This window comes from Vulpes lagopus, chromosome 18, assembly GCF_018345385.1.
Source record: "Vulpes lagopus strain Blue_001 chromosome 18, ASM1834538v1, whole genome shotgun sequence".
NCBI classification, from domain to species: domain Eukaryota; kingdom Metazoa; phylum Chordata; class Mammalia; order Carnivora; family Canidae; genus Vulpes; species Vulpes lagopus.
The window spans coordinates 1,529,917-1,555,858 of NC_054841.1; the positions used below are offsets into that span (position 1 = coordinate 1,529,917).

General features: G+C 58.8%; 2 protein-coding genes and 1 long non-coding RNA gene across 5 annotated transcripts; 2 read left to right on the plus strand and 1 right to left on the minus strand.

Moving 5' to 3' along the window:
* Positions 1–208: 208 nt before the first annotated feature.
* On the plus strand, positions 209–5,699 carry PSMA7 (proteasome 20S subunit alpha 7). The gene is made up of 7 exons (XM_041732883.1): positions 209–409; positions 1,970–2,096; positions 2,645–2,769; positions 3,381–3,503; positions 4,351–4,470; positions 5,132–5,194; positions 5,488–5,699. Exons 1-7 carry the CDS (start codon positions 314–316, stop codon positions 5,578–5,580), a joined length of 747 nt encoding a protein of 248 aa, XP_041588817.1. The 5' UTR covers positions 209–313; the 3' UTR covers positions 5,581–5,699.
* A 1,912-nt stretch (positions 5,700–7,611) lies between these two features.
* LSM14B (LSM family member 14B) lies at positions 7,612–19,208 on the minus strand. Of its 3 annotated transcripts, XM_041732880.1 has the most exons (10): positions 18,927–19,208; positions 17,263–17,426; positions 15,808–15,943; positions 14,920–15,036; positions 12,512–12,679; positions 12,170–12,247; positions 11,802–11,963; positions 11,276–11,426; positions 9,328–9,513; positions 7,612–8,816 (listed from the first exon to the last, which is right to left on the minus strand). In XM_041732880.1, exons 1-9 carry the CDS (start codon positions 19,051–19,053, stop codon positions 9,342–9,344), a joined length of 1,275 nt encoding a protein of 424 aa, XP_041588814.1. In that variant the 5' UTR covers positions 19,054–19,208; the 3' UTR covers positions 7,612–8,816; positions 9,328–9,341. The 3 variants fall into 3 exon arrangements, with proteins under 3 accessions (XP_041588814.1, XP_041588816.1, XP_041588815.1); XM_041732882.1 differs by lacking the exon at positions 14,920–15,036; XM_041732881.1 differs by lacking the exon at positions 12,170–12,247.
* On the plus strand, positions 18,899–24,027 carry LOC121478070. The gene is made up of 4 exons (XR_005984415.1): positions 18,899–19,026; positions 21,946–22,145; positions 23,220–23,355; positions 23,772–24,027. It is a non-coding gene; the product is annotated as an uncharacterized LOC121478070 (long non-coding RNA).
* The last annotated feature ends 1,915 nt before the right edge of the window (positions 24,028–25,942 follow it).

A 25,942-nucleotide genomic window follows, 5' to 3' on the forward strand; every position in this document is an offset into this window, starting at 1 on the left:
GCCGCCCCCGCGCCCCCGCCCCCGCGGCCGGGTCCTGGGGGGCGCGCCCCGAACGGCCGCCCCGCCCCGCCCGCCCCGCGCCCGCCCCGCGCCGGCCCCCCCCGCGCCCGCCGCCGGTGGTTCGGCCCGGCCCCGCCCCCCGCGCGCGCACGTCCGCCGGCGCCCCGACGCTGACGCCGTGCGTGGGCACGTACGCCGGGGGCGCCGTGCGCGGCGGGGGAGGGCGCGGGGCGGGGCGCGGCGGCGTCGAGGTGCGCGGGCCGAGCGGCCGTGAGTGTGCGCTTTCCTCGGGCCCCCGCCCGCCGCCGCCGGCATGAGCTACGACCGCGCCATCACCGTCTTCTCGCCCGACGGCCACCTCTTCCAGGTGGAGTACGCGCAGGAGGCCGTGAAGAAGGGCTCGACCGCGGTGAGCGGCGCCCGGCGGGGCCCGTCGTGGGGGGGGGGGGGGCCCGGGCGGGGCGCGGGGCCACAGCGGGGCACAGCGGGGCACAGCGGGGACGGGGGGCACAGCGGCGCGGGGCAGGCCGGGGCGGGGCGGGGCGCGGGGCGGCGGCGGGCGGCGGTTCCGGGCGGGCGGCCCCGAGGACGGCCATTTTGGCGGCCCCCCCGCCCCCCCCGCTCGGCCCCGGGGTCAGGGCCCTGCGGCCCCCCGCGCCCCCCGCGCCCCCCGAGCCGCCGCCGCCGCCGCATCTCCCCGATGGCCTTCGGGCCACGGTTCGAAATCTGAACTGGAGCTGCCTTTGCGACACCTGCCGATTTGCTTATTGGCCAAAGCGAATGGCGGCGTGCGGGTTTTTTTCTTTTCTTTCTTTCTTTTTTTTTTTTTTTTTGCCGTTTTTCTTTTTTATCGCCTGTAGTTTCGGAGATTTGAGCCAGAGCAGAGAAGGTGCACACCTCTGAATTGCGAAGCGTTTTCGTTTCCTGAGTCTCTCCTGAAGTTAAAGTCCACAGTGCGACTTGTGAGCTCACTTAGGTTAAAGAGCTCTGGAGGAGGAGCTGCCCGGACCCCCCTCCAGCCCCCGGCCCTCCCTCAGGCCGGCCAGGGCGGTTGGCTTGATCCTCCCAGGGTTTCAGGGCCTGGTCCCCCCGCATCTCTACCCCCCACCCCCACCCCCACCCCGGGGGCAGATTCCAGCATCATTTAAGACGGGAGAACAAGCTTCAAAGTCTGAAACCCCGCAGACCGGTATTTCTCAACCGTGCAGGGGGTGCAGATTTTGCACCCCAAGGGGCATTTGGCAGAGGATGGAGACATTTGTCTCTGCGGGAGACTGTGAAGTGCTACTGGCTGACCTCTAGGGGTGGAGGGGGGCAGGGCAGCCCCACGTGGAGGGACCCGTGGGTCCCAGTGCCCATAGTAGTGGCTGAGAAATCTTGTTGGTCTCCAAGTGTCGTCCCGTTTGTGTTTGCTCCTGCTCTTACCCAGGGGTGGGTGGGGTGGTGGTTAACTGGCCACTGGGGATTTTTCCATGTTTTCAGTACATCCTTCTCCTCTACAGTATCGGCTGTACACAGCAGTCGGCTTCCGAGGAATAGTGGATACAGTTGTCCTTACCTGATAGCCAATCAGGTCGTCTTCACAGCTGCGCACATCAGTGTGTCATGGTGCAGGAGGGAGTGGGGTGGGCTTTAAAATAATTTCACAACTACAGAAACATTGCTTTCAGAGTACCTGACTTGAATATCAGAGTTTCCGGCTTAAAATCCTTGTATAGTGATTCTTTGATACTATAGTTATAATTGAAATTCCATATTAAAGAAAGTTGTGTATTAGTATGTCCAGGGCACAGGAGTGGGCACCCTGGTCATTCATGACACCTGGGCTAGCTCTGCCAGCAGTGGACCAGTATCTGTGATCTACAGGGTGAGGTGTCCACGCTAAGGGTGTTTGCAGGATCCTATTACCACGTGCTTAGTGCTCTGTGCCTGCTGGCAAAACCTCGTACCGTGTCAATTTTTACCGAAGGTTGGCGTGCGAGGAAAGGACATTGTTGTTCTGGGCGTGGAGAAGAAGTCAGTGGCCAAACTGCAGGATGAGAGAACCGTGCGCAAGATCTGTGCGTTGGATGACAATGTCTGCATGGCATTTGCAGGTGCGTCTGGGGCTAGTGCCGTACTTCTCAGAAGTCAGTAAAGATCAGTTCCTTGGAGGCTATCTTGGTGGGTTTGTTCTTGGAAGATATGCAAACTGGGTAAACTAAAATCATTTAAAAGCAGTGTTTAGACCTCTAAGGAAAAGCTTCACCATGCTTTCTTGGTGGGGTGCCTTCTGGGCCAAAGGGCCGTGCTATTGCCAGCACATGACTGGATCGTAGTTAGTCTTGGGACAGATCTGCTTTCCACGGCCGTGGCACCCTGGTGGGGTGTGCTGTGTGCTCTCGCTAGTCACATGGCTTCCTATACCCCTCCCTGCACGTCCACTTTAGGAAGGTCCCAGTTCACCTGAGCTACCCTAGAGAATGACTTGCTTTGTCTGAGAAGCTCACGGAGGATCATTCCCGTGTCACCCACCCGGACGAGCTCAGAGCTGGGGGTCAGAGGAATGGTTTGAGGACAGCTCCTATCTGGTCATCTGACCTGGGTCATGCTCGATTGGAGCAGATGAGTTGTGGGTCAGGCAGCTTTCTGTCTGCTGTTGCAGGGCTCACTGCTGACGCGAGGATAGTCATCAACAGGGCCCGAGTGGAGTGCCAGAGCCACCGGCTGACCGTGGAGGACCCAGTCACCGTGGAGTACATCACCCGCTACATCGCCAGTCTGAAGCAGGTGGCGGCCCCCTGCCTGTGGCTGGGCTCTGGTTACAGAGCAGTCACTGCTGTGTCACACAGTGTCCTGTTACCGTGTGTAGATGTCTGCATGTGCCACTTTAATGGAGTCAAAACTGCACTGATTTCACGCAGTCCCGATCTCTATTCGTACGAGTGTAACTTCGTATAGCTTATCCGCTTTGGTGGTACGGGACAGTCCAAATACGTGTTTCTGGAGGGAAATGGTAGTTTTTGTCTTGATGTGCTGTGTGACTGGTTATCTAGCACTTGGGAGGAGCTGAAAGCCACCCCAGCCCTGTTGTGAAACACTAGTCGTTTTAAAAGCAACCATGTAGCCAGAGGCGCGTCTGTTGTCAGAGTAGTTCAGCGGCCTCAGTTGCACTCTGTGATGACTTGTGGTCACAGGTCTACCTTTCACATCTTTTCAAGAGAAAGACACACAGGCTCTGGACTGGGCTCACTCATCACTTGCATTGCACATACCTGAGAGCGTCTCCATCCCCTCGGTGAAAGCACAGCTGTTCTGAACATCGTGTGTGTTACTCAGGGTGGGTTCCGGGGGCCTTTTGTGCTCAGACGACAGCACTGACCTGTTCTTTTTCCCACCAGCGCTATACGCAGAGCAATGGGCGTAGGCCGTTTGGCATCTCTGCCCTTATTGTGGGTTTTGACTTTGATGGCACGCCCAGACTCTATCAGACTGACCCCTCGGGGACATACCATGCCTGGAAGGTGAGTCCCTGATAAAACAGAGGGTCTTTGGGTGGTTTCGCCAGTGAAAGAGGTTGTGGAGGCTATTGGAAGGTACTGGGCCTTTGGTGGTTCACATGTACACAGTTTGTTCCAGGATATTTCTGCTGATGTGGGAGCAGAGAAGTCATTAAAGTTGCTGTTTGAGGGCAGCCCCGGTGGCACAGCGGTTTAGCGCCGCCTGCAGCCCAGGGCGTGATCCTGGAGACCCTGGATCGAGTCCCATGTCGGGCTCTCTGCATGGAGCCTGCTTCTTCCTCTGCCTGTGTTTCTGTGTCTCTCTGAATAAATAAATAAAATCTAAAAAAAAAAATAAAAAGTAAAAACTGTTTGAGACAAAATCTGAGGATAGTGAGGTATGGGGATACATGGTGCAAAGTAAGATTACCCATATTTTTTCAGTGATGAAAAAGGATCCCACTCCTGGTAAGGATCAGCACCACTTCCAAAAAGCCCTTTGGGAAAGGAAGCCATGAGGTGGGGCCTGGGATCTCGCACCACCTGCTGCCAGGCTGCCTCACACTGTGACACAGGACTGGCTCCTGCAGCCATGGATGTGGCTTTTTTTTTTTTTTTTTTTTTTTTAAGCTATGTCACCCAAGTGATGAGTGTTTTGTTTTTGTTTTTTTAGATCTTATTTATTCATAAGTGGGGTGGGGGCAGAGGGAGAAGCAGGCTCCCGTGGGGAGCCCAGTCAGAACTCTGGGATCACGCCCTGAGCCAAAGGCAGATGCTCAACCCCTGAGCCACCCAGGCGCTCTGATGGCCATGTTCTTGGGCTGTCTCTGGATTGTCGTGCCTTGTACCGTGTCACAAATTTCTGTTTCAGGCCAATGCCATAGGTCGGGGTGCCAAGTCAGTGCGTGAATTTCTGGAGAAGAATTACACTGATGAAGCCATTGAGACTGACGACCTGACCATTAAGCTGGTTATCAAGGCCCTCCTGGAAGTGCGTTTGCATTTGAAATCCGGTGCTTGGGCTGAGGAGAACAGACGGCACAGGAGTGGGCAGCTGGTGTACAGGCCACCGGAAGGGAGGCGCTGAGGGCATGCGCGGGGTGCTGGGCATTGCGGGCTTGCTCTGGCTGGGCACTGCTGCAGTGCTGTATCAGCTCCTCCGTGCAGCCGGAGCAATCCAGGACCAGGTCTCAGAGCTCGTCTGAGAGCGCAGATGAGCAGCAGCAGAGGCAGGACGGGAACCACTGGGTGCACTCTGCTGCTCACAGCCCTCACTCGGCCTTGCCTTGCCTTGCGCTGCCAAGGTTGGGGAATTAGGGAGTCCTGGGGCCAGGGGCCGGGAGTCGTGAGGTGCCTTGGGCTTCGTCAGCACTGCAGAGGTGCTGGTGGGTAAAGCCAGAGAGGCAGACGGGGAGCCACAAGGCCAGGCTGGGGTCCAGCTGTCGGGGCTCAGTGTGGGGCGGGCTGTGAGCACAGCTGCTCTGTGGAAGAAGGGTCTGCGGTTGGCAGGCGGGATTGCCACACAGGAAGCCTCAGGGGCTGGGCCCTCGGGGTGACCTGCTCCCTCCCCTCAAGGGGCAGTGTTTGAGGCATTTGCCAGAGCTGCATGGCCTTGAGGAGGGAGAGGTGTCTGATGTCTTTTTCCTTCCAAGGTGGTTCAGTCTGGTGGCAAAAACATTGAACTGGCTGTTATGAGGCGCGATCAACCCCTCAAGGTAACCACGCAGTTTATTTGCTGTCTTTGGCTCTGGAGCGTTCCTGGGGGTGGGGGTGCAGGGACCCTCGTCCTGTGGCGTTAGTGCTAGGGGAGAGGCTCTCCCGGCACTGCAGCCCTGCACACTGGCTCCTGCCCTTCAGCTGCCTACAGGCTGCCGTCCTGCTTTCCCTGTAGCAGCAGCTGGGAGGTGCAGGCTGGCTGCAGCCCAGGAGCTCCCTCCCGAGGTGGCGCTGGTGCTCTGGGGCACTTGTGTGGCTTGGAGGGGAGCTAACCGTAAACTTTCTTTGGTAGATTTTAAATCCTGAAGAAATTGAAAAATATGTTGCTGAAATTGAAAAAGAAAAAGAAGAAAATGAAAAGAAGAAACAAAAGAAAGCATCATGATGATGGAATCTTGTAGTGATTTTTAAATTCAGATCATGGAAGATTCTCAAATGATATGTAGGCATTTCCATTCCATTTACTGTCCGTGTGTCCTGCAATAAATTTGTTTGTTGACCTTTTCCTAAGAGCGTCTGTGTGTCGGTGCAATCGTGACAGCTCCGTGGAGTGGAGTCTTCCCCTCACTCTGCATCTCGGAGTGCTGTCCTCAGCAGGAGCCCGTGTTGTCTCCGGGCTCCAAGACCCCAGGCCGTGGTGGCGGGCAGGGGAGTCCAAGCAGCTCTAGGAGAGCACGCACTGTGACGGGTGTAGACAGGTGTGTGGCACTTCACACGGACACAGGAAACTCCCAAGTGTGTTTCCTGTAGGGGTTCTAAGCAGCCTGACCTTGTTCCTTCCTAGATCTTCACTCAAGTTCCTAATCACAGAACATCACGCACACAGCACAGAGAGCACTCATTTCAGTGTTTTAATTCAGAATTCTGCAGAGCAGCAGCTGTGTTGAGAACAAGCCCTGTATTTGTAGCAGGATCAAGTCTTATTTTTTTTTTTTTTTAAGATTTTATTTTATTCATCAAAGACAAGCAGATACATGGTAGAGGGAGATGCAGGCTCCCTGCAGGAAGCCTGACGCAGGCCTCGATCCCAGGACCCCGGGGTCACGACCTGAGCCAAAGGCAGCTGCTCAACCATGGAGACCCCCAGGCGTCCCCGTAGACCAGGTCTTAAAGTTTGTCCTCTCCCCAAGACCCTGGTGCCCACTGCTCCTGGCTTGCTCTTGCTCTGGCCAGAGACGGCCCTGGGTCTCTAGAGGAGACTCGAACCATTCGTCTAAGAGCTGCTTCACGGGAGGCTCTGCTACCAGGCCTGCCTGCTGACAGTCCCCCAGGGGCATAGCACAGATGGGTCCTTGGGGGACCCTTGGACCACACTTAGGCCAGTTGCCCCTTCCAGCCATGCTGTTAGGATTCCAGGGCTCGGGCAGCTGGGGTGGCTCAGCGGTTTAGTGCCACCTTCAGCCCAGGGCGTGATCCTGAAGACCTGGGATCGAGTCCCACATCAGGTTCCCTGTGCGGAGCCTGCTTCTCCCTGTGTCTCTGCCTTTCTCTCTTTCGATCTCTCATGAATAAATAAAATCTTTAAAAAAAAAAAAAAAAAAAAGGATTCCAGGGCTCTGCTTCCCACCTCAGCCTACAGCGTCTCTTGCTTGGCTCTCCTTGAATGGCACATACATACCGTCTTCTAAAAAGGATGAAAAAGGCCCAGGTAGGTTTTAAGCTGTTTCATAAAATGTGTACTGTCAAAATGCCAGTTTACAATCTTAATAGCACAATTAGTCATCATAGTGGTAAAGGGACTTGACTATATTTAGGCTGGCTGACAGAAATACCTGTCTAGCGCAACTGCTGAGTCACCTAACTCAGGTTAGAATTAGGGCCCCGGCTACCTGCATGTAGCACGTGCACTACGGAAGATTTTAACTTCTCACTGGCCAAGGATGTTGGTCTGTGCCCTCCCCCGCCCCCCAAAAGGAAGGTCTCCAAAAACGACTTGACATTTTTAAACTGAATGGGCCCTGACGCTGTGGGCGGAGGCCCTGCTGCCTGGTCCTGCTCCAGGCCCGACGGAGCCCCGGGCAGACACGGAGGGAGAGGAGCCTTAGGTCTCGGACTCCGCTTTTCAAAGTCCGGCAGAAACCCCGACAGTTGGAACGGGCTGCTTCTACGCACGGTGCTGGGGCGCAGCCTGTGCCAGGCCGGCTCTGGGGAGCTTCTGGAGGCTGCGGTGAAGCAACGGAAGGACCACTTCTAAAGCAGGTTTATCTGTGAACTGAGTTTTTAAGACTAGCTTGTGTCCCGAGTGTCTGGAAAGCAGAGCCCTCGACCCGGAGAGTGGCCCACACCCTTTCTCCAGGCCAGCCGGGTCGGTCTCCCAAGACCCTGCCAGCGTGAGGCCTCAGCCGCCCCTGTCCCTGACGGGCATGTGAAGCAGCTCAATCAACACAGCTATTTACTTTCATAGCAGAGAAGAAAAAAGTTTTAAAGGTTTGCATGTTTATTTATAATTACAATTTACATTACTCCAACAGAGCAGCCCACTGCTATGTTCTAATTCTTAGCCATTAAGTCCTACAAAAATAAACCCAAGCTTTTACAGTAACTGAATCAATACAGAACTAAAACCTTTTTAGCTATGTAAAGGGGTTTAGTTACCAAGGTGCTTATGTTCAACACGATGCCCTCTCTGGCAGGAGGGCGCATGCTTACACTAAAGGTCTGACCCATTTACTCATGCAACAAATTTATATTCCCCACCCTCCCTCCACCCAATGTAAAACAAAAACACAACTATTTACAGTTGAGAAGAAAAAGGTTCTCGGTCAACCGACTTTGCAAAAAAGACTGGCTCATTTCCAAGTGGATGAGACACTGAACAGTGGCCAGAGTCCAACACTGACTGGCCTGGGTCAGGGGATGGCAGGGCGGGAAGGCTGGGGAGCCCGTGGGGGGGCTGGCCCTGGACGTTGGCCCCCACCCGATTCCTGTGGAAGCCAGGCTCTGAGCGACAGTGCCTAGCTCACGTTCAGGACCCCCTTCCTAAGCCACCAAGATTCCCCCGTCTCCCCGCCCCTTCCCCCCCAACCCCACCAGCCCTCAACCTTGACATCGCCACTCGGGATGTAAGGGTTGTCTGGTTTGCTTATACAACATGATCCGTGGGACACCCCACTTTCCCTGCCCTGGGCCCCCCACCCCCACACACTCCCATGCTGGCCCTGCCTGGCTCCTGAGACCCCACCTGTGGCAGTGGGAGTGCCAGGCCAGCAGCACCAGAGGCCAGCTGGGTTACAGAGATACGCTTGGCTGTCACATTTGCCAAATGAGATTTGGTTCCACTTTAAAAAAGTCAAAGCTGTCACAAAAAAGTCACAAAGTGAGGATCAAGCTTTTGCTCTAGAAACCTTTTCCCAAAATACCAAAACCTTAGAATCAGGCTGTGCGCAACTAAAGAGGAAAGACAGGCCAAGATACCTCAAAGAGGTTACCCACGAATACTTCCCCCCAAAACAAGTGGTTCTAACTCAGACCATGTCCAAGTTCAATTAAGTCCAAAACGTAAGTAGTAGTGCGCAAATTTTCCAAACTCAGTAAACAAAGTGACCCACGTCTCCCCAGTAAGTGCAGCGATTTCCAACAGCCTCAGACCCAGCTCCACTTCTGTGCTGCCTCCGCAGGTGCCTGCAAGACGGGGACAGGACACCCAGTGAGCGTTCCATTCCACTAGGCGCCACCCGGCACGAGCCAGGCACGCAGACTCCCAGGGAGGACACCCCGATCAGGCCACGGCTCCCCGGACTTTCCAATCACAACCAACAATGAAAATCATCTTTGTACGTACTGGGGACAGGGAGTACAAGCTCCAGGTCCCACCCGGCTGGGGCGATTCAGCCCCAGGACACACCTGTCACCCACTCACCACCCAGACCCCTGGGGCACACCAGTCTCGGGGTCCCTGTGGGGCGACAGGCTCGCAACACTCTCCGACAACACTGGGCCTGTGTCCCTGGGAACCCTCTGAGCGGTTCGGAGGGTCAGGGCCCTCCTCGTGGCCTGGATTCTGGAGGCATCCCTTCTTACTGGAAGCCCCAGCCAGCCGCTCCCTGTCCCCCCCGCAGAGGCTGCCCATCGGGGAACTCCCACCCCAATGCCCGCCCCCCCAAGGGCCCAGCAGCTTCCTTCCCTCACTCACCTGGGGCTGCGTCCTTACACCCTGCCGGTCCCAGCTCGGTGGGAAGTTGGGTTGCGGCGGGTTGTCCCATTGCCCCTGCCCCCTCGAAATCCACCCCTGAAGCTACGGCCACGAAGAAACCTTCCCGACACCCCAAAGGTCTCTGTGTTGAGCTTCCGCTCCTCAGCCCACGTAGTCCGCCTGGAACTGAAGCACAGACAGGTACGTGAGACCAAGTGCAGCAGTGCCAGCTCACGGCTCCGAGCCAGAGCCCGGCCTCCCAGCCCAGGAGGAAGGGAAGGCAGGCAGGCGGTTAGTGCTGCTGGAGCCAGCAGAGCGGGTGACCCCGTCGGGACCCGGCAGCCACAGAACCGACACTGCGGGAGCTCCCAGACACCCCTCCGACCAGGGGAGTCTGTCACTGGACTTGGCTGCTGAGCATCGACTCTCACGCCTTTAGCAACTACGGCAAACACATGACACTGGGCAGTGCCCACGTGGGTTCTGAGACCCGGACCCCACCATGGACCCCGTCAGCTAAGTTTAGTGCATGAGGAAGGAGTTGGTGTAGGTGGAGCAGGGTCTCTAGGAATAGGATGCTTGTGCTCCGGGGGCAGCGGGGACAGGGCCACAACACTGCACGCTGCCCCAGCACCCGCCCGTGTAGCTCAGGCGAGGACCCGTGTCCGTTTACAGGCAGCTCGCGGGCACCACACCCAGCGCCGAGCCCCCCACAGGCCTCACTTAAAGAACGAGCAGCTGCACCCTTCGGCTGCCCAGGCCAACACCCAGAGTCGTTCTGGTTCTCCCCACGCCCCGTCCGCAAACCTCGTCTGCTCCCCTTTCAAAGCCAGTTCAGAAGCCCCACTCTCTCCTCTACCCCCAGCCCCACCCTCTCCCCAAACACCCAGATTACCGCAGAAGCCTCCAGACGGGCACCCGGCCTCAACCCTTGTCCCCCTGCAGTACACTCGACAGACACCGCGGAGGCGTCAGACGGCCTGGCTCCCTGGCTCCGACCCGGACAGCTGCCCAGGACTCTCGGCACACGAGCTGGTCGTCACCGTGACCCAATAAGCCCCACACACGTGTCCCCTTCAGCCCAGACCAACTCCCTCGGACTCTGCTCTGGCGGGTGGGAGACGCACACCGGCCGGCTCGCCCCGGCAGCCTGTCTTCATTCCCCCACAGCGCACGGCGGGAGACCTCCACACTCCATTTACCTTCACCCTCCCGCTGCCCGGCCTCCTCCCTCTTGTTCGCTGGGGCATTTCTCTCTCATGTGGGCGTGTGTGTGTGTTTTCCCCTGCCGGGATACGAACGTGGGGAAGTAGCCTGTTCTGTGCTGCGCCCTCCATGCCCAGCAGTGTCTGGCCCTCTGTGTACAAAACAAATGGATCTGGAGATCTACGCTCTGCCCTCTGTAGAGACTCCATTTATTGTCCAGCTTTTTCACATGGTGGCATCAGAGCACCAGCTGCGAGGCTCTAAGAATGCATGATAGGGTCCCCAGTCTCCAGCAATCAAGTGAAAGAACACCCCAACAGAACACGCGGGCCAGCTGCTGCAAAGACCGAGGCCCTCAGGCCCCCCGGGGTCAATGGGGAACCCAGAACAGGCCAGGACCAAGTGGTGTAGACTCGAATGATGCAGCCACTCAGCTGGGGAGGGCAGCGCCAAGCCCAGCCTTAAGAGAATAAGAGGTAGCAAAGCCAAGACGTAAGTCTGGGCTGGACCTTGGTCAGACCCCTTAGGGGCCTGTGACTGCCAGGGGTTCCCACACTGTCATCTGCTGGTGCCACCGGGACGGATATATCCACAAGGCAAAGATGGGAGTAGGAACTTAGATCTGAGTCTGGTCTTCAGGAGAGCATATCTCCAGAGACCTGAGGCAGAACGAGTGTCTTCCTGCCAGCTCATCCAGCCCTTGCCAGCCCCGAGCCCGGTGCCCTCACCCGGGACCTCTGACCTGGTCTTGAGCTCCGAGGAGATGTTGTCAAAAAAGGACTTGGACTTGTCATAGTAGCAGTTAGGCCCCAGGTGGTCTTCGTCAGCAGGAGCCTCATCACTCTGAGTCACCACTGCTGGGTCCTTCTCGTCCCCTTTCTCAGCTTTGTCATCTGCACGGAGAACACATGGGATGCCGGGAAGCAAACAGAGTACCCGTTCTACCTGGCAGCCGTCCTCACAGCTGGAAGTGCTTCAGGGGGTCTCTGGGGTTCGAGGAAATCCCTCCTCTAAATCCTAACCACAGTCCTGGCCACCCCGGGGCCACGTGGTCGACAGCCTCCTCCCCAGCCTCCTCCCCAGCGTCTCTGCAGTGCCCCAGGGCTTCTCCTCCCTCATTCAGCAACTACTTAGAGGGCACCACCTTCCACGCTGGGACCCCCCACACCCAACTGCCCCGCCTCTCCACCCATCTTCCTGTGACCTGCTTCTGCAGATACTCCTGAGCCCCTGAGCCAAGGGGGCAATTTCTGAATAACGACAAACACCTTTAAAATTCAGTTTCTTCTTAAACTCTTTGTCCAGCTCCTCTCTATTGAACTGGGCATTGGCACTCTCAAAATCAAAGTCGCCTTCAAACTTGATTGTGTTTTCCTTGACGTTAGGTGGGCGGTTCTGCCCCCTGGAACGGTTCCTCGTTCGTCTGTTCCCTGTGAGAAGAAAGGAAAGCCACGGCTGGTGAGCCACCAATGATGTCATTCAGCGTGAGACAGACGACAGAGAGGGAACAGAGCACACTGAAGCAGACACTGAGCCCCAGCACCCCCCTGAAACTATCACCCAGAGATGGGGGGTTAAGCAGAGCACACCTGGATGGTTCGCAGCTCCCCAGAACTCAAGTGGCAACAGCTGTTACCTGATCTCCTCCTCTGAGGTCTTCTGTTCTCGTCATTCACCTGCCCTTGACTTTGCACAGCTGCCGGCTGAACTACATCTAAGGCGCAAAAGGTAAGAGTAAGGCAAGCGCCTACAATAGCAGAGCCCAGCGATGGAAGGAGGGTGGCACCACCACGGGGGACATGTAGCAAGGGGAGACCCTGCAAAAGCACATAGTATTTAGGATGAGGGGGCAGAGGGCAGTGTTTTTTAATCAAAAAAAAAAAGAAAGAAAGAAAGAAAAAAAGAAAAAAAGAACCCCAGGAAGCAGCATGCCGCTTTGAGAACATGAAGCAAACTCCAGAGTGAAGGGGTCAAGTACCGCTGGTGGTCTTGCTGCTTGGCTGGGCAGGGCGCCCGTTGAGCTGCATCCCCACGGGGCCCTTGCCAGGTAACAGCTTTTTGGCGCTCAGGTTATCAACAGAACCAGTCTGGACAGCCTGCTCCACCATGGGGCTCTTGCCGACAGGGACGGATGGAAAACCAGCTCCTGAGACAGGAAGGGAAGGAGGGCTGAAAACCAGGGAGGAGAAAACCTCACACCCCTCCAGCCACTCCTGGGTGGCCTGTCAGGCAGCTGTAGGTAACCACCTGGAGACTCCCAATCCTGGCAAAGCCTCCCAGATGGACCCCCACCCCCACCCCATGTCTAGTAGGCAGCAACAAGGCCAGTTCATCCAGGAGCCCTGAGCCCCAGGATCCCCAAGCCTGGAGGAGAAAAACACCCTGCCAAAAATCAATACCTCCCAGGTAGTTTAGAAACAGCTTTCCAGGATGGGGAATGGGATGCAAAAAACAAACGAACAAAGCTTTCCAAAACCACATAAATTCTAACCCCAAGGGGGCTCTGTGGATTCCAAAATGCTGGCAAATTCACGGAATTTTGTTCCAGTCCATGCTGGACAAGAACCATCTCAGTCCGATCTTCCAGCATATGCAGTGGTCACTCCTTAAATTCTAGAACACTGTTGTTTCTGCTTGATGCACAACAGAAAGGATGCCGTAGTAAGACCCGACTACAGAAAAGTAATACAGCTGGAAGAAACGAAGGCTCCCAGGCTGCCTCTGGAGGCTGCCATGTGAAGTCTGTTCCCACAACACTGCAGCACCAACCCGGAGCACAGCAGCTCCAAGCCCAGAGGCTGAGCCTCAGCGGAGGCCCCAGCTCCTGAGGTGTCCTCTGAAGAAGCAGGGAGAGGGCATGCCACCCACACTGGCCCACGTCCTCTCCTCCCCTCCCTATAGTCTAAAGGTGGGGGGCGGGGCGGTGCTGGGTGGAGGTCCAGAGCTTCGAGACACAAAAACTGACTCTAACCACAGAGGTAACTATGATGAGATTCAGCTCATTATGTGTGAAATTTGGCTCTTTCACCTTTCTTGTTTTCCTCGTGGCACACACACTAAGGGATTTACTGTGAAAAATCCCTTATGACCAGCACGGAAAGTGCTCGTGGCCTTGCATACTGGCATCTGGCGGTTAGCTCCACGACAGGCACCACATTAGATCAGCACCCCCCCGCCCCGGGCCTGCCACCTTGCCCAGCAGGGTGTTCCCAGAGACGCAGCCGGACTGCTCCTGCTACACTCTAATTCCATGGGGCATGACTCCCAGGCTCATGTGCTTATGATAAAACCAAACAGGCTAAACTATCTTGCCTTACGAGCAGTTTTATGCAAACAACCCAAAGAACAACCAATTATCTAATGTAAACTTTAACCAGAAAAAAACAAAAATTGGACTGCCTCTGGGCAGCCCGGGTGGCTCAGCGGTTTGGCGCCGCCTTCAGCCCAGAGCCTGGTCCTGGAAACCCGGGATCAAGTCCCATGTCGGGCCCCCTGCATGGAGCCTGCTTCTCCCTCTGCCTGTGTCTCTGCCTCTGTGTCTCTCATGAATAAATAAATAAAATCTTAAAAAAAAAAAAAAAAAACACAAAAAAAACAGGACTGCTTCTATAGCTTGGACACACTGGCATCCATGCAGGAGCACGTAACAGACAGTAATTGTGTGTCACAGTGGATGGAAGCTCCAGGTGCGATCTTGGACTGAGCCTCTGAGGTGGTGAGGGCACAGCACCTGTGCTCTACCTTGAACAGTCGGGCATAGGAGTCTCAGCTCTCCAATGAAATAAGAACACCAGGAAAGGTCAAGAAACCCCAAGAGATGCCACAGCCCACAGCCCAGCTGAGGCAGGTGGTACACACCAGCATTAACAAGCTGGTCATTAGGCCCACACTCTTCACCTGGTCAACGGCTCGATCGAGTCTCTCGATTTTAAAGGGGCTTCATGTTAAGAAGACACCTGAGGCCCCTTGGATGGGCAACAAATGTGGCGCACAGATCCCAAAACAACGTGAGTTTCTTAGTGACTCTCTCCTGCAGACTCACACCCAGCAATCTAGAACACACTTGGGAACAACAGAAACCCCCAGGGAAAGGCTTTCCATGCAGAGGCAAAATTCGCCCATTTGGTAGTCTCAGTACAGGTCAACACAGACCCTGGACCCAGGGAGAGTGAACAAGTGTTTGGTCAGTTCTTTCCAATCACTTCTTTAAAACTGGGCAAGTTAATTAATAAATCAGGACTGCATATTGAACCAAACGGAAGCAGCCTAATTGACCCGTGGGCTGGGCAAATTATCCGCTACAGCTACTGTCACTCTGGGCTACTGGTTTACCCCCTTGCTCTCAGGATGGCAAGACAGCATGCAGCTCTCCCAAACTGCGGTTACCCTTGGAAGTGAGCTGATGTGGCTCTGAGGACATGTCAAGCTCTGAGGCGGGCTGTGGAGATGGAGAAGAACTAGGGCTGGAAGCTGCGGCCGAGGCTGGAGGGCTCACCAGCTTCTCTAAAAGAAGACAGAGGAGAAAAGAGCAAAAGAGAAAGCACACAAATAAGTAATGAGCCACTCACCCTGTGTCCAGCAAGCTTGGAAAGAGTCAAGCAATCTCTCCTAGGACACGTGGCTCACACAAACCTATTCTAGAAACGCAGTGAGCCAGGCTGAGAAGGGCACCCACGCTACGAACAGCAATCAAGAGGACTTGATTTAAAAAAGTGACCGAGAACTGTCACAGGGCCTGCTCACAGCCCTGCGCTGGAGTGTGAGCCTGCCAACTCCAGGGTCTGAACACTTCACAAAGCTGCATCCAAGGCCAGGTAGACTCTCACTCTACACGTGCAGAAGAGAACCTCATTCCAGAGTTAGTCCATCTTCAGGAAAACTTTTGAGCAAAGCATGGACAACAAAATGAATATAATAGGTATTAGCTTTTTTATTTGTAGGCTTACAAATGTGCCAATACTTAGAACTCAACTGTAATCAGACCTAACACTTGCTTCTTATTGAAGCAAATGTACCACGACTTCCGCCCAAACCAATGATTCAAATAATTTTGATTGGATTCTCTGTTCCAAGAAAGATTCAGCCTGCTACCTCTTCTCTCCACTGAGTAGATACTAAGCGTTCTAACTAGCTCAGGTTGCACTGAGTAATGTACAAAGCGTGCCATACAAACTGAGTATCCCAAGAACAGAGTGTCCCCACTAGCAGGGTCCGTGGCCCCGCCTCCTGGAGGTCACAGCAGAAGCACTTCACGGAGAGAAACAGGTTACTCACCTAGACCCAAGGAAGCCGCGTACTGCTGGCTGAGCAGAGAGCTGGCAGCCAGCTGGCTGTAGGGTGGCATTCCTCTGAAGGGGCTGTAAGGCACGTGTGGCTGGAAGGAGGAGGCCGAGCCCGAGCCCAGGGAAGACTGAGCAAGGAGACACACAGATGAGAGCAGCGCAAGGCCCTCCCCTCACCCACCTGGAAAGTGCTGCTCGGACAGGGAAAGGCAGCATGGTTTGTCAGCCTAAGTTCCTGGAGACTGGGGGGCACAGGGGACGCTTCCAAAATAATCTAAGGGAGTTCAAAGATGCCTTTCCCACATTCTATACCCAGTGCCACCTGTTCAGGTATCTCAAACCTGAATTTCCCAGAACCCAACCCCTCTAACGGCACCCCACTGTCAAGTAGTTTAGCCTCTGTAAGAGGATGGTCACACCATCCTCAATTAGGCCCTGCCCGTAACAGGCAAGAGTATAGCTGTGGGGTTCCCAGATGAGCATAAGCATCGTTTCTCTGGTCCCCCACGTCTTCAGGGACACTGCTGCCTCTGTTGCTCCCAAAAGGCAGGCCCCTTTGTCTCTCAAGGCCTGGCTCAGGTACTTGCCTCTTCTTAAGTCCCCAGGAACTTTCCCTTCAAACCTTTCCTAAGTCTGGCCCAGAGTTCCTCCACCTGTCCCCAGAGCAACCCCAGGGCACACTCCTATCTCCCACAAAGTGCTCTCAACCCCAGAGTATGAACTGCAGAGGAGCCACTGACTATTTAAATTTGCAAATCAAGAAACTATTAACCTAGACTCCCTGGTCATCCAGGGCAAATTATGCCTTAATGGGAGCACCTGGGTGGCTCAGTCAGTTAAGTGTCTGCCTTAGGCTCAGGTCATGGTCACCGGGTCAAGCTCCGCATCGCATCTCATCTCATCCAGGGCTGGAGCCCCACCATGTCATCAGGATTCCCTGTTCAGTGGGGAGTCTGCTTCTACACCCCTCCCCTCTCATGCACTCTCTGGTGCACGCACACATTCCCTCTCTCAAATCTTAGAAAACAATAAAAACTCTTTTAAAGTTATGCTTTAATACACCAAGCAGGTGTATGGTGTAAGAATTGCAAATTCAATGTCCCAAAACACTGGCATATAAAATCTGGACCGTGTCAAGAGAGCAAGTCCTGCTGTCCCAACCCAAACACTAAGGACAAATGCGGATTCCCCAAGCACCCCAGACAAGACTAGAACACCACCCCCTTCTCACAAGACGGAGAGTCTCACTTTACAGTACATGCTAGCGCCTGCTGAGGTTAAGACCTTTCGCAGGAACACCAACAGCCTGGACACGAATTAAACCACTTCTCACTAAAAGGCTATTCCTCGAGTTGAGCGCTCCCGCCAAACAGATGACACCAAGTTCCATTTGGAAACCGGCGCCTCTGGAAACCGTGCCCACAGTGAAGCAGAGCAACACACTTACTTGAACAATAGCAGGATCCTGAGGGAGGGTGTGCTGAGCTTTCGGGGGTTCACACACGGTAATATCCTTGATATCGCTTCCCCGGAAAATGATGTACTCATAGATTTCCTCTCTCGGGGGGGCCGGCCTATCTGTGGGGCGGTCTTCGGTACCAAAAGACCTCACTTCGGAGTTGAGAGAAAGCAGCATTAGGTTGCCGTCCTCGGCCAAGGGCGCTCCATCCACCCATCTTCTTGCACTGCAGCTCTCAAGTGCTCGGCGACCGGCCTGCCCTGCACACCATCCGCGGCACGGTACCCCCGCCCCCAGCTTCCAGGGGACAATACCCACAAGACCCCGGCTGGCAATGCTCCAAAAGGTTCTAGGTTACAAAGACACGTTAATGGCTCATGGCTCGTCGGCCTGAAGTCCGGAGAAGTTGAACGTTCTCAAGTGTGAACACAAGAGGCCCAGTGCCCCTCCCCCCCAGCAAACCAGGTCAGCTTGGCAGAGCAGCGCTGTTTACACCCCACTTCTGGGTTAGACAGCCTGAAACCTCACCCCACGTCCGTCATCCTGGGGAGTTTGCTTTGTTAGGAGAGAAGCCAGGAGGCTGCTCCCCTCGCCCTCCCGCAAGCTGCCTGGGGAGAAGCTACTAAGAGCGACTGGAAAAGCAGGCCCAGGACCTAGATCCACAGTCCCAGCCTGCACGCTCCCGGGTGCCTTCTGGGGGGTGCGGGTCTGGAGGGCTCTCCAAGTCCATCGTCCTGCATCTCTTGATGCAGCCTCCATCTGACCTAACTACCAGCCCTGCTAAAGACCAGAGGCTCCGGGCCTCAGTTTCCCCAACGGGGACCTCATGCCCGACAACCCCGGTGCCAGGAGTCCACGTCAGCACGCGGCCTTGTACGCGGTCCCGAAACCTCCCGGGGAGCGGTGCAGCAGGGCAGCCCTGGAACCGGGCGCCGGGCTTTGGGACAGACCCGCCCCCCCCCGAGTCTGGAACCGCTGCGTCGTCCAGGCCTGGAGGCCGCGCTCCCCCTGACGGCGCAGGCTGAGCTGGACCCTCCGAGGCCCGCCGACACCCTGCGGACCGGGCTGCGCTCAAGGGAAGGACACTCGCCATCTTCCCTGGAGCATGAGGACAAAGAAACTTTGCGGCCACCTCCTGCCTCGACCGGGCGGGCGAAGGTTCTGGGCTGCTCCGAGGCGCCCCGGGGGCGGGGGGCGGGGTGCGGGGTGCGGGGGTGCGCGGTGGCTCCCGCGCCGGGGGCAGGCGGGCGGCCGCGGGGGCAGCGGGGCAGGACGGCGCCGCGGGCGGCCGGGAGGTTCCATCCCGGCGGTGTTTGTTCCGGCTCCGGGCCCGGCTGCTTAATGGGTTCCAGAAGGGCTCGCAGGGGCCGAGTTCGGGAGGCCGCTCGCCCCGCCCCCGGCCGCGGGGCCCGGCTCTCGGCCCCACCTGCAGAGGTGCGCGGGGCGGGGGAGGGGGAGGGGAGGGGGAGGGGGCCGGCTCGCCCCCCCCCCCCCCCGCGGGCCGCGCACAATGAGCCGCCGCGGGCCCGGAGCCCATTGTGCGGGCGGGCGGGCGGGGGCGGGGGCGGGGGGGCGCGGGCTGTTGGCGGGCGGGGCCGGGCGGTTGGGGCGCGGGCGCGGGCGCGGGCGGGGGCGGGGGCGCGGGCCGCTACCTTTGGCGAGCGCCACGGTGGAGTTGTCGGTGTCGATGGTGTAGAGGATGCCCTCGTAGCGGATCTGCGCCTTGGAGATGAGGCTGATCTTGCTGCCCAGGTACGGGGTGCCCGACGAGCCGCTCATGGCGCCGCCCGCCCGCCTCCGCGCGGTCGCCTCGCCGCCGCCGCCGCCCGCCCCGCTGCCTCGGCGCCTCCTCACCGCCGCCCGACCGGCCTGCGCGGGGACCAGCGAGCGAGCGGCGGCGCGCGGCCGGGGGTCTGAGGGGAGCGCGGGGGAGGAGGGGCCGCCGCAGCCACATCCGGGGCCTCGCGCCGCCACGCCCCGCCCCCGCACGCCCGCCGCCCATTGGCCCGCGCGCCGGCCTCCCTTTAAATATGGCCGCGCCGCCGGCCGGGGGGCGGGCCCGCGCTCCGCGCCTGCGCAGTCGGCGCCGCGGGCCCGGGCGGGCTGTCCCGGCTCTCCGCCCCCTCCTCAGCCAAGTCCCGGCGGGCCCCGCGCGGGGCGAGAGCACGAGACCCAGCGGGCCGCCCCGGGCGGAGGGGGAGGGGTGGGAATGCGGGGGCGGGGCCGGGGGCGGGGCCGGGGCGGGGCGCGTCTGCCTGGGCCCGGGCGCCGGGGCCGCGAGCGTGCGAGCTTCCGCTCTCCAGGAGCCGCGGGGCGGCTTCCCCAGCTCCAGGCTGCGAGGCCGCGCGGTCCGCGGGCGCCCGGGCCCTCCCTTTTTCCAGCCCGGGCTGGAGTCCCTGCCCCGGGGGGCGGAGGCAAGGGCGAGGGTCCCTGTCCCGGGAGGGGGAGGCGGGGTTGGGGGGATCCCTGTCCCGGGAGGGGGGTGTCGGGGTTGGGGGAATCTCTGTCCCCAGAGGTGGAGGCGGGGTTCCGGGATCCCTGTCCCGGGAGGGGGAGGGGGGGTTCGGGGATCCCTGTCCCCAGAGATGGAGGCGGGGTTGGGGGGATCCCTGTCCCGAGAGGGGGAGGGGGGGTTCGGGGGATCCCTGTCCCCGGAGGGGAAGGCGGGGTTGGGGGATCCCTGCCCCGGGAGGGGGGCGGGGTTCGGGGATCCCTGTCCCGGGAGGGGGAGGCGGGGTTGGGGGATCCCTGTCCCGGGAGGGGGAGGCGGGGTTGGGGGATCCCTGTCCCGGGAGGGGGAGGCGGGGTTGGGGGATCCCTGTCCCCGGAGGGGAAGGCGGCGTTGGGGGATCCCTGTCCCCGGAGGGGAAGGCGGGGTTGGGGGATCCCTGTCCCGGGAGGGGGAGGGAGGGTTCGGGGATCCCTGTCCCCAGAGATGGAGGCGGGGTTGGGGGGATCCCTGTCCCGAGAGGGGGAGGGGGGGTTCGGGGGATCCCTGTCCCCGGAGGGGAAGGCGGGGTTGGGGGATCCCTGCCCCGGGAGGGGGGCGGGGTTCGGGGATCCCTGTCCCGGGAGGGGGAGGCGGGGTTGGGGGATCCCTGTCCCGGGAGGGGGAGGCGGGGTTGGGGGATCCCTGTCCCGGAGGGGGAGGCGGGGTTGGGGTGGATCCCTGTCCCGGGAGCGGGAGGCGGGGTTGGGGTGGATCCCTGTCCCGGGAGGGGGAGGCGGGGTTGGGGTGGATCCCTGTCCCGGGAGGGGGAGGCGGGGTTGGGGTGGATCCCTGTCCCGGGAGGGGGAGGCGGGGTTGGGGGATCCCTGTCCCGGAGGGGGAGGCGGGGTTGGGGTGGATCCCTGTCCCGGGAGGGGGAGGCGGGGTTGGGGGATCCCTGTCCCGGAGGGGGAGGCGGGGTTGGGGTGGATTCCTGTCCCCGGAGGGGGAGGCGGGGTTGGGGTGGATCCCTGTCCCGGGAGGGGGAGGCGGGGTTGGGGGATCCCTGTCCCGGAGGGGGAGGCGGGGTTGGGGTGGATTCCTGTCCCCGGAGGGGGAGGCGGGGTTGGGGTGGATCCCTGTCCCGGGAGGGGGGCGGGGTTGGGGGGATCCCTGTCCCCGGAGGGGGAGGCGGGGTTGGGGGGGATCCCTGTCCCCGGAGGGGGAGGCGGGGTTGGGGGGGATCCCTGTCCCCGGAGGGGGAGGCGGGGTTGGGGGGGATCCCTGTCCCCGGAGGGGGAGGCGGGGTTGGGGGGGATCCCTGTCCCCGGAGGGGGAGGCGGGGTTGGGGGATCCCTGTCCCCGGAGGTGGAGGCGGGGTTGGGGGGGATCCCTGTCCCCGGAGGGGGAGGCGGGGTTGGGGGATCCCTGTCCCGGGAGGGGGAGGCGGGGTTGGGGGGATCCCTGTCCCCGGAGGGGGAGGCGGGGTTGGGGGGGATCCCTGTCCCCGGAGGGGGAGGCGGGGTTGGGGGATCCCTGTCCCGGGAGGGGGCGGGCTCGAGGGTCCCCGTGGGCAGGGGGCCGTGAGTGCCCGTCCCGCCGAGCGAGGGCGGGGTGCGGGGCCGGGGATCCCCAGCCGCGCGGGGTGGGGGCTGCCCTCTGGGCGCAGCGGCAGCTGCGGGTGACGAGCGCTTCCGGCGCGTCAGCCGCTAAATATAAAGTGCTGAGCGCATGTTCTGCTTTAATCCCTCCGTCCCCTCCCCCTCCCCCAAACCTGCGGTAGCTTCGCGTCCCTTAAAATAAATCCGGGCCGCCACCCGCGCCTCCCAGCCCCGCCCGGCCGCCGGCTCCAGCCCCGCCCAGCCCAGGCCTCCGGCCGGTGGCCTCGACCTCGACCTCGGGGCTCCCGCGTCCCCCAGCGCCCGCCCGCCGCCCCGGGGCCTGCACGTGTGCGCAGCCTTATTGTCTGGGTCCTGGCCGTCCGACAGGGTCCTGGAAGGCGCTCCGTGGGTGGTGACAGCATTTTATAAAAATAAAACAGTAAAACAGAAAGTACCCGAGCATCTCCCATAGAGTATGGCTTTGTGTTTAGGCCACTTAGTCCGTGAGTGTTCCCGTGGGTACTGGGTCAAGATGTCAAACCTGTTTCTTACCCCGAGTGCCAAACTAAAGAACGGAAACCTCTGGGGACAGGAGCTTAACCCAGGGCGCAGACTAGGCATCTGACTGCCCTCGTCTTGCAGAGGAGGACTGAGACCCAGCATGGGACCGGGACCGGGGCTGCCGGCCACAGAGGCAGCTCCTGCTGCACATGAGACATCCTGCTCCCACCAGCACCCAGCGACATCCAGGACCAGGAAGCTGTGGCTTTGAGGAAAGGGAACAGGAAGGAAGCAGAAGAGGAGGCGGAGAGTCTTGAGAATGTACCTGCCGAGGCTTACCTGTATGTTCTAGAATTGATTCTTGGTACATGGGAAAGCTGAGAACAGGGACAGCACAGCCATGGAATTGGTCTAGCCCCACTAGGAGAGGTCTCTGGGGCTGGGGTGTCCTGCTCCTAGAAGTGGGGTGGGACTTGCCCCTTAGCACAGCCTTTCCCAGGGGCACACCTGTCCTGAGTTGCTGCCCCCCTCCACCCCCACTTCCTGATCTTCCCCCCCCCCCCCCCATGTTCTGGACTTCTGTTCATAGGACTTGCCCAATGTCACAAATTCTCTGCTTCCCAGATTCTGGTTTCTGAGCCACAAGCTTCTGTGTGTCTCCATCCCCAGCTGGGTGGGAACGTACTCGTCAACTGGGAGATGATCCTGCCTTGGAAAAGAGAGGTTCCAAGCCTTAGGACCAGGGTGGGGCGCAGTTTCCAGAGACTTCTGAGAGCCTGCCAGACCCTTGGTGTGCAGCTAGGTGGTTCCCTGAGGACATTAGCCACGGGGCAAATGCCCAGGCAGGGCGGAGGCTAAATATATACAGGGTGCACAGGTCCAAGAATGCCAGCCCTACCGTACATTCCTTGGTGTCTTGCCTGAAGTGGAGGGCACTTGCAAAAGGCTCAAGAAGGGGAGCAGTTGTGGTGGGACCTAGACTTGACTCAGGAGGCCATCAGTGTGGTTTGTGGCCCGGGCTGGGGTGCACTCATTCAGCACCTCCACCCAAAACAGCTTTTCACAGTGCCTACCCACCAAGCCTTACATCACTGAGCCCAAGGACAGAGAGACAGCTGAGAAGCTGGGATATTCTGAGCAGTTCAGACTCCCTCAGTTTCTCATTTGCTCCAATGGAGCCGATAGCTCTCCTGCCCATCTCATTGGTGGTTGCAAGGACCTGACAGGGGCCAGGAGCCCAGGCCTACCCAGTAGGAGGCTGCGTGTGCCGAGGACCACAGAGGCAGCTAGCGAGGTTTCCCCTGCAAATGTGGGCCACCAAGTACCTACTGTGTGTCTAGGGGGAGTGAAGTGGTCCCTGATACAGACAGGTGTGACTATGTGGACACGGGACGCTATCCTGGGTTCCATCACAGTCCAGCAGGTCCTGATGCAGGAAGGACCCTTCACCGCAGAACATCATTGTGCCTCTGATGTCCACCTGAGCAAGAATGAGCCTCGTGGCCGTTGGAGGCGTGGGTATCATTGCTTACCAGGAGCAAAACACAACAGGTGAGTTGATTCAAAGGTCGATAATAGGTGGTCCACAGAGCAAAAGTCAGCAGCCTGAAGTGTGGGAGCATGCCAGCGAGGCAGGACCTCTTCCACCTCCTGCTCTGCGTAAGGGAGGGCAGATGCTCACCTGTTTGGGAGAGCCCTTGCCCACCTGCAGATAGTGGAGCCGGGAGGGAGCCCAGGGGTTACAGGTGGGCTGGGTGGGGAACTCAGGGCTGGCTTTGAAGGCGTTGCTTACTAAGACCTTCTAGACGAGAAAAGGGGCACAGGGAGGGTGTGTTCAGGGCCTACCCATGTGGCTGGGAGTAAAGGCCGGAGGAAGGGGGCACCTAGTTCTTGCATAGCCAGGAATACTCCCTGAGGTCTGACCTGCTCTCTGTGAGTCCTGCTGGAATCCACTTCCTCTGCCCTAGGCCCTAGATGGCTGTTTTCCCAGGAGGCTCCATCAGGCTCAGCGGCTGGGGGCTGGGAGAGAGCCCAGGGCAGGGACTGTGCCGCCTGCCGGCCCCCAAGACGCCTGCTGGCCTCTGTGCACTTCCCAAGGGGAGAACAAGAGCGAGACCTAGTCACCGAAGCCACAGCTGAGGATGTGGAAACGGGAAAGGGGGACGTAAGGGCCCATGCACTTGGCAGTTCTCTTTATTTCTGAATAAAAGATAATTCGAAGGACCCAGTGGTGGTGCGTGTGTCTGTTCACCAGTGGACGTGCACCGGAACGTTTTCACAGTGAAACCAGAAACCGCCAGGCCCGCCAGCGGGAGATTGGATCTCTGATGGCAGCCTGTTCTGCTGGAAGCTTCTGGGGCACCAAGTGTGAGCACAGACAGGGCGGCAAGAGAAAGAGACCCAGAGAACAGTGGCCCGATGCCCTCCACATACGGTGGGCAAGCGCTCACGTGCTGTTGGGGTGGCAGGAGGCATCAAGGCTGGAAGGGCCCTGGGTGGCTTTTGGGAGCCGGCCCGCCGTGGGTGCTGGTTACACAGGTGCGTTCCATTCGTAGACATGCATAGATCTGAACACCTGACCTGAGCACTTTTGTGCACGTGTCTGTTATACTTGGAGAGAAAGTAAATACGGAGAGCCTTGCTCCAGGGCGATCCGTCACGCTTCTACTAAGTGCCCACAAGAGCCAGTGTTTACGGAGCTACCTGCCCCGTGCTCCTATGAGCGCCAGCCCGGCCGCGCACTCTCCTCCCCTGACCCGGCCGGTCCTCCGAGCTGTGCTCCTCCACCTTCAGAGGTGAGGCAAGCAGCCTGGGGGAGGTGCTAGGCCAGGGCCACACAGCAAGCAGCAGGGCTGGGGTTCAGACAGGTGGCTCGGGCTGCTGACCTGGGCACCCCTGCCCTGCAGCGTTCAGCCTTGGGGGAGAGGCGCCAGAAGTGGTGTCTGTGCTCGAGGAGCTCACCCTCCGAAGGTCCCCAGACACACACTGCCCTGGAGGCTGGAGCTGGGCATTTGGGAAATCGGTTACTCCTTCAGGGCCCTGTCCTCTCCTGACCCCATGCAAAGGATGCAGGACACAGCCGAGGGAGTTGCCACGGTAACCCACAGGCTTCCCCAGGAGCGTCCTAGGATGCCAGCTCCAAGTCCACTCCAAGGCTGGGCACTTGTCTTTGTGCTGGGGGGGCAGACCTGCAGCCCCGAGAATGCAGTCCTGCAAATAGAGAAGCCGTGGCAGAGGCTGGGAGAGGCGGTCCGGGCTCCCAAAGCCTAAACTCACCTAACAGTGCTCCGTGAGCCACCCGAGGGCCCCTGGTACGCTTACTAAGACATGCTCACGGCCCAATAAAAGGCTGGCATTCTGCTGGGCATGTGGGCATTTTTACTCACGTTGAGGTCTGAGGCAGTAACACCATAAACCTTCCCTTCTGCTGCTGCCTTAGCCACCCTGAATGCAGAGGCTGGGGTCATGCGCTGGGTGGCAAGAACTAGTGTGCATCGGGAGCCCCGAGGTACCCAGGCGGCCACGGGGCAGGCCACGGGGCAGCACGTGGGCCGGGCTGGGGAGAGCGCTGCGCTCCCACAAGTCAGCTTCTCGGTACAGAGCTGCTTCCAGCTTTGCCAGCAGGCCCAGCAGCTGGACGGGGAGTGCATGCCCGAGCCACGTACCCGTGGCTCTCCTGGTTCCTACGGCCAATCATAGACGTACACGGATACATACTCGTCTTTCTCAAGCGCCGGGACCGGAGAGCCAACATTTGCCTCAGGACTCTTGCTGGGTTTGGGGGCAGAGTGTCACAAACAGCACTCCGCACCCACAGCTGACCTCAGGGCCAGCGCTCCGGGGCCTGATCTCTCCACCATGGGCTGGACTGGAATTCGTGCCTTACTCGTTGGTTAAAGATTTTATTGAGCTAGAAAGTACAGTGACATTCGCCCATTTATTTTTATTTTTTTTTTTAGAAGCAAGGCATTTTTATTCAGTCTTTTTCTCTTCTTTCATTTTTTTTTAAATTTTTTATTTATTTATGATAGTCACAGAGAGAGAGAGAGAGGCAGAGACACAGGCAGAGGGAGAAGCAGGCTCCATGCACCGGGAGCCTGATGTGGGATTCGATCCCGGGTCTCCAGGATCGCGCCCT